This window comes from Phacochoerus africanus, chromosome 12 (genome assembly GCF_016906955.1).
Source record: "Phacochoerus africanus isolate WHEZ1 chromosome 12, ROS_Pafr_v1, whole genome shotgun sequence".
Taxonomy (NCBI): domain Eukaryota; kingdom Metazoa; phylum Chordata; class Mammalia; order Artiodactyla; family Suidae; genus Phacochoerus; species Phacochoerus africanus.
The window spans coordinates 30,588,134-30,595,355 of record NC_062555.1 but is presented as its reverse complement, the minus strand read 5'-3'; the positions used below and the strand labels follow the sequence as shown (position 1 = coordinate 30,595,355).

Genomic DNA, 7,222 nt, shown 5'->3' with positions numbered 1-7,222 from the left:
ATGAATTGTACTTCTTTAATTAAAACAATTTATCTTTGTCCTTCCAGATTGTCACATTTTGTGAGATTCAAGAGTTGGATCAACACAGCTCATGAGCAGCTACTCTAAAATCTGCGTATTTGCAACTAGAAGATCCAGAAAGCCACCCAGTGTCTTTATCTTAATGCACCCCTGGCACTTCAGTTATGTCTTTACAGCCCAATTACAAATCCTACAAGTCAATGCATTAAAAAGAGAAAGTTTCGCCATTATGTACTGAATTCAAATTTATTTTAAAAGGTAAAGTTTTATACATCCTTTAAAAAAATGAAAATTCAAAAGTCTTAGAGTTAAGCAATGAATCTTCAACATTATAAAGCTATTTATAACAAGTAATTAAAGTAGTGGTAACATTTTACCCTTATAAAAATGTCACAGAATTCAAGTCACAACTTGGATCCTCAATGATTCAAGTGTCTTATCTTACACAATAAGGGTTTGGTCAGTTTTAAGATAAAATTCCTCCAGATATGCTGTCCTCAGGTCCTCTATTCTCACCATCCGTCAGCTCACACGGTGGGATAGCTGGCTGCTGTGGAAATTCCACAGTGGTTGTTCTGGTCTTTGGCCATTTTTACGTAGCCGTTCCAGCCCCATTCTGGACCCCAACTGAAAGAAGAACGTGTTTTCCACTTTATAGAAGGAATCAGGTCCACATGAGCTTCATTCATAATAATAAACACTAATCTTTAAAACAGGGCTTACCATTATCAGGTACTATTTGAAGTTCTGTTACATTTCTAAGTATCTTAATTCCTGTGGGTCCTTATCTTGACTTTTTTAAGATAAGAAATTGTGGCAGAACTGGGAGTCCAAAGTAGTAGGCTATCTCCACAGGCTATCTCACACCTCATCTCAAGTAAAGAACTTTAGTTGTGAAATTTGATCCTCATAACCCCTCAAAGACCTCTGAGAGCTAGGAAGCAGAATTGCAATGACAGGACATCAAGTGATAACAAAAGGATGGACAGAGGCATCTGATTGCTGGACGGTCTTTCAGACTGAAAGAATCAGCAGAGACACCTATTTATTCCTTGTTCAAAAATGAGAGACAGAAAAAGGAAACCAGCCCTCAACTCTATAGGTGCAAAATGCCTTATCTGGAACCCTTGGGGCTAGATGTGTTTTTCTTTTAACGGCTGCACTCATAGTACACGGAAGTTCCCAGGCCAGGGATTGAATCTGAGCTGCAGCTGCTGATCTTTGTAGTTGTGGCAATGCCCAGATCCCTAACCTACTGCACCAGGCTAGGGATTAAATCCATGCTTATCCAGCATTCCGAGCTGCTAGTCAGGTTCTTAACCCACTGTGTCACAGAGGGAACTCTGAGATGTTTCTGAATTAAGAAAATTCTGAATTCAGAAATGCAGTGCTATAAATACACAATAATCACAACAAGCTTGTTACAGAAACTGATAATCACATATCAGTACTTCTGTGTTTACTGGAAGTGGGAGAAAGACTTCTGGGATTTCAAAATTGAGCTGTTTTGGACCTGAAATCAAATAGTAATTCCAAACAAGGATGCCCCTTTTTTGTGTGTTTTTAGGGCTGCACCTGTGGCATATGGATGTTCCCAGGCTGGGGCTGAATTGGAGCTGTATCTGCTGTCCTATGCCACAGCCACAGCAACGCAGGATTCGGGCCATGTCTGTGACCTACACCACAGCTCACAGTAACACCGGATGCTTAACCTCCTGAGTGAGGCCAGGGACAGAACCCGCATCCTCACGGATTCTAATCGGGTTTGTTACCGCTAAGCCATGACGGGAACATCAAGGATTTCCCTTTTCAATTTAAAATGTAAACATTGGAGTTTCATACCTGTTCTTGACAATCCAAAATTTACTGCTGTTTGAATCAGTTCCTTCAAAGCCATAGCCAACCACCAAAACACCATGATCCAGGTCTTTGCTGCTGCAGTCTGGATCATAATAAATGCCTGGGAGAGTGAAAGCCAATGTTGGGGTGAGGAGTTCCAAGTGTAACCTGACAGTAACCCACCCTTATCAACCAGCTAAGAGAGGCATTTCAAATTTCAGTGAAATGCCCTAAACAAATTCTAAGTAAGACTTAAATTGGTGACAAAAAAAATAGTATTGGTCAATGAAAAGGAAAACGGAAAATTCAACTCACCAGAAATCAAAGAAATTCAGCACAATCTTAGATAAATTTTCTATTTAAAACTTTTTTTTCAATAATAAGATCTAGTTATCTACGCTAAGGTGATGTAGGCACTCACCTACTAACTACTAACATTAACTAGCATAATCCCTTCTACTCCTACCATGGCAACTGAGAGAAGAGCGCATGTGTGTGCTTGCGCACACAGACACAGACACACACACACACACACACACACACACACACACACAATACCTGAACCACGGGTTCTTTACAGTTCTAACTACAGTAGCAAAAAATTTTTGGAAAGAGGGCCCAGCAACCAGAAAATAGTTACATAAATTAGGTTGTATATAGCTAATGGATTACATAGCCACTTAAAAATTTTATGAAGAGTTTGTTATCATGAGAAAATGCTTAAATATCAAGTGGAAACCTCCCTGTTATTAAATGCATACACTAAAAATTCTACAGTCCTAAAAACAGGATTGCATACCAAAGTCAATCACTATGCTGCCTGCCTAAATTTTTATAATTAAAGACAAACACCTACCTGACTTATAGAACTGGAAAGATGAATGGCCCGCATCAATAGCAACAGAGATGGGCCCCACAGTTGCGACTGCCTTCATAAGGGCCTTCTCCCGCTGAGGGATGTCCACGAAGCCGGTGTCGTTGGCAGCAGAACACTCGGGCTTATAGGTACAGCTGTTTGTTTCCTTTTAAAGGCAAAGGGGAAAGAGACTTGATTACGACCATCTACCTTCAGGGAAACATGAATTTTAGGATCACAAGACTCAGCAGTTTGCAGCTTAATGATTTCTAAGTCAATTTTCTTATAAAGGAAGCAAAATGCTCTTGACTGGTTTGAAATTGAAAAATTAGTAGATGTTTCTTCAATAAGATCCCTTAGGTCTACTTGGCCATCAGAACTTTCTCACTGTTTGGAGTTCTTGTCATGGCTCAGTGGAAACAAATCTGACTACCATCCACAAGGATGCAGGTTAGATCCCCAGCCTCACTCAGTGGGTTAAGGATCTGGTGTTGCCATGAGCTGTGGTGTAGGTCACAGACAAGGCTGTGGCCTACAGCTACAGCTCTGATTTGACCCCTAGCCTGGGAACCTCCATATGCCGAGGGTGCGGCCCAAAAAGACAAAAGACAAAAAGAAAGAAAGAAAGAAAGAAATTTCTCACTTTAGAAAAATTCATGTTATATGCAGAATGGTGTATGTATTCTCCATGTTATGTAGAGACAAGCTATGCTAATCATCTAATCAGAGAACTGTGCAATAGCTGATAATTTATGACAGTTATGACAGTTTGCATCTAAAATGCGAACATTGAGTATGGTGTCTGTTATCTCTGAAAATGTTCAAAAGCAGAGCTGTAATGGCAAGAGAAGGCGCTCCATTTACCCTTCCAAGGTACGGATAGGATTCCTCTGTGTCCAGGCCTCCATTGTCCTTCACGTACTGGAAGGCATTATCCATTAGGCCACCATTGCAGCCCTGATTGCCTTGAGGCCGAGAACAGTCCACCAGGTTCTGCTCACTCAGTGAAACAAGTTTGCCGGTTTTCCGGAACATCTGTCCTTCAAGGGCGCCGGTGGCACTAAAAGCCCAACAAGAACCACACTGACCCTGAAAATAAAAAAGCCATCAGTTTACAAGACAAATACAAAGACTAACAAGAGCCCATACATCCAAACACTCTTATGAAGATCTGCTTACTGTCATACCTGATTCTTCACAGCAGTGACATAGCCTTTTTCTCTCCAATCTACCGATTTGGGGACCTCAAGAACAAGAGATTCGTGGAACACTTTCCCCTTCTTGTGCTTCTGGTTTTGAAAGCCATTCATCACCTGCCTGAATTCTTCATTGGTCTTTAAGGACAAGTAAATAAAAGGTTGAAAAAGCAAGAGGTTATTGTGCTAAAGTACAGAGCAGAGGAAGCACACAAAGTTCAGCAACTCAGGCCATACTCACCATGTCACCAAAGGCATTCATGGCCATGCTGAAGCCATGTTTCCCTTGGCTGTATTCCTGATTGTGCAGTTCAATCATTTTCATATTCTTCTCCCATACGGCTCTCCGCCATCCTTCTTCATTCTAGAGGCAATGATCATTTTTACTTCTACTTCAAATTCAACCCATGCTCACCAAGTGGATTTGTAGACAGAGAAGAAGGAAAACTATCATCAGGGATGGCTTTATACTTCTGGAAGCTGTTCTCCAAGCTCTGACATAGGGAAATACGCCCATGCTGTGTTCAGAAATAGGTGCCATTAAGTTACGGCTTTGGAAAAAGCTAACCTCCAGAAATACTCTCTGGCTACAAACTCCAAAAGCATGAACTATTCTCGGTAGGCTCCCTTTTACATGTTACCAACCATGCCATAGAGTCTCCTGTGTGTTGCCTTCCACTTGTACCAGTCTGCATCTAAATTTTGATCAAGTTTTGGAGCAGCTGAGGCTATTCCCAAGCAAAGGGCGGTCAGGAAGAGTGAAGGTTTCATGTTTCAAAAACCTAGGAAGGGAAAAGAAATTAGTGTTTGATGAGATCAATCCTTTAAAAAAGCTGTCCTACTTTCTCTTGAGATATTATAGAGCCACTATGTTGGAGTAAAACATTTAAATGATCTTCTCAAATATTTATGGAAGGTCTGTGGAAGAAGGCTAAGGATATCAGGGGAGAATAACCAGGTCCAAGACTTACAAAGTATAGGTATTTGATTCTGCCATCAAAAGGAAAAATTGGCTAACAAATGCTATAAGAACTGAAAGAGACTTCACTATGAGTACAACGATAATTTTTAGGGTTTCTGGTGTACCTTATGGGTCGGAATTTTAAGGTAAAAACTAAGAAATCATTGATCCATGTTATTTACTGAAGGTACCAAGGTGACCCAGGAATTTTATTTATTAGGATGCCTGATCCTAAGTAGGGGCCTGGTCCCCAAGAGTTTCCTCCGAACTCACGTAAGGCAGGGGTGAGATATGCCATTGAATCTGCTCTATTTTATTTGAAACCTTTTTTGGAAGGCCTTCCCAGTCTGCTCCCTTCCCAGGAGAAAGCGGGCAGAGAATGTGCCCAGCGCTCCACCGTGCCTACCCTTGTCGTATGTAGCCCCCACCCCCTTCCTCGCCCCCAAACCCAGCGATCCTGTGGCAGACGGAACTCAGAGCACCCAGTCTGGCCCGTCGGAAGAGGGCCAGACTCCCGGGGCTCAGAGAACCCGGCTGAGCCCGCAACCGTGCTACAGGAGGGGCCAGGCCAGAGGCGTGCCGCCCTGCTCCCAGCCCTCCGCACACGCCCGCCACTTCCAGAAAATGTTTACTCATACAGGGAGCGACGGGCCCCACAGCCCATCATTCGTGGGGGCGGGGGGGACAGACTGCCGCGACCAACGCAGACTTGCGCCCATCTCCTCCCCGAGGCTGACCGGCCTAGGGACCCTCGGGTGGTCTCAGCTCCGCCCTGGATTTCCCCAAATCGCCCTTCCCCCTTCCCCACCTCAAGGCTGCCAAAGCTCGAGGCAGCGCCGACCCAGCCTCATCAACTTGAGGCGGGCAGACGATGGCGTTCCCGGGAGTCGCGCCTGCCCCTTCTCCGGAATCCCTGGATAGCCCCTCCTCCAGTCCCGGTTCTGTACCCGCCTCGGCCCCGAACTGGGTCGCTGACCTGCGGCTTCCACCGCTACGCAGGCGCACTCCACGGACGTACGTATCTCTCCTAAATTGGCGGTGGCTCGAGGTTCTGGCCGGGTCGCGCCTGACTCAGCCTTTAAGACCCGGGGTTGCGGCCCGCCCGGCCCCGCCCCCACCGCCTGCCTGCGCCGCGATTGGCTGATCTGGCAAGTAGGCGGGGCCTCCGGGCGTGAGTACTCCCGGCGCGTGACGCCGCTGTGTCCCAACCTGTTCCAGGGGAGGCCTGGCCGCGTGCCTGCGTGCTTTTTTGTCCAGAACCGAAGAGTAGAGCTGGGGGCCTCTGGGCAGCGCTGAGGAGGCGGCGGGGATGTCCAGCGCCTCCCTAGGGATCCAGATCAACTAATTACCTCGAATTTGGCGCTCGTTCACGAAAAGACGCTTAAGAGGAACCCCCAAGTGAACTTTGAGCGTAACCCTGCGCCTCCTTTAGTCTTAAGAGTTTGGGGTGAAAATCTGCGGCGGGGCTGAGAACTGTCTAGTCTAGGGATTCCCGCTTCACAGCACAGGTGGGGCGGGGCGGAGGAGTGCTGAGCCCGCGGGATTGAGGAGAATCCAAGCGGAATTACAGTGTTTTAAAACACAAGAACGCGTTGATCGTGGCCCAAATCCCAGGAGGAGGGAAAGGGGACCTTCACAGGGAAGTCGTGGCATTTTGCAATGCCCTGTTCCTGTCCTCCCCAGTGAGGGATTCTTCTCGCCTTTCAGTCCTTTCTCAAAACCAACAAAAACGAGTTATTTCCAGGAAAATTTGGCTTAATAAAAAGGGGAGACGAGTGTTTGAGAAAGGGCATAAACCGCATTTCTTCCCTCTGCATTTTGGGTCATTAAGTCTTCCTTAGTATCCAAAGTGCTTCTCTTGAGATACAGGAAAGGTACATTTTTTTTTTAAAAAAAGTAGTTTAGTCACATTTAATGTCAGGGTTTAGATTTAACTGGCTTGAAGACGTCTTTTAGATGGAGGAAAAACTAGAGCTAAAGATTTAAGGAGTTTAATCAGGAACTTTACTTTTTAAAGTTATGTAAGAAACATTCGTTATAGAAAATATGTTTTAGAAAATAAACACTCCCTTCCCCTCCCCCATTAACTCTGTTCTAGGGATATTTATATAACAAAAAATAGAATCACAGTGCATGTCGATCTGTAAACTCTTAGTTAAAATTAAGTTGATAACCTTTGTAGAGGCACAGATGAATAGTCTTTGTAAAAATCAACTTATTAAAATTCATATTATATCCCCTTTGAAGTAGAATCTAATCTCTTTCCTCTCAAACACAACTAGGGGCATGAAATTCTCATGTGGTTACAAAAATACATTGTATTGCATATGGCTGGAGATTTTTTTTTTC

At 44.4% G+C, this 7,222-nt stretch overlaps 1 protein-coding gene across 3 annotated transcripts; it reads right to left on the bottom strand.

Annotated features, from left to right (window-relative positions):
- Positions 1–248: 248 nt before the first annotated feature.
- Positions 249–5,960, bottom strand: LOC125112780 (procathepsin L). 3 transcript variants are annotated; one of them, XM_047755191.1, is made up of 8 exons: positions 5,821–5,960; positions 4,558–4,694; positions 4,154–4,276; positions 3,904–4,050; positions 3,581–3,805; positions 2,717–2,882; positions 1,864–1,981; positions 249–648 (listed from the first exon to the last, which is right to left on the bottom strand). In XM_047755191.1, exons 2-8 carry the CDS (start codon positions 4,681–4,683, stop codon positions 549–551), a joined length of 1,005 nt encoding a protein of 334 aa, XP_047611147.1. In that variant the 5' UTR covers positions 4,684–4,694; positions 5,821–5,960; the 3' UTR covers positions 249–548. The 3 variants fall into 3 exon arrangements, with proteins under 3 accessions (XP_047611147.1, XP_047611145.1, XP_047611146.1); XM_047755189.1 differs by having other exon boundaries at positions 5,850–5,959; XM_047755190.1 differs by lacking the exon at positions 5,821–5,960 and adding an exon at positions 5,682–5,814.
- Between the last annotated feature and the right edge of the window lie 1,262 nt (positions 5,961–7,222).

Bases quoted from the DNA above. Each gene is read 5' to 3' on its own strand.
- LOC125112780 (XM_047755191.1), bottom strand. From the start codon at position 4,683: ATGAAACCTTCACTCTTCCTGACCGCCCTTTGCTTGGGAATAGCCTCA. The intron at 3,806-3,903 runs GTATGACAGTAA...TTTTATTTTCAG, and splicing joins TCACTGCTGTGAAGAATCAG to GGTCAGTGTGGTTCTTGTTG. The intron at 1,982-2,716 runs GTAGGTGTTTGT...TCACTCTCCCAG, and splicing joins TTTCCAGTTCTATAAGTCAG to GCATTTATTATGATCCAGAC.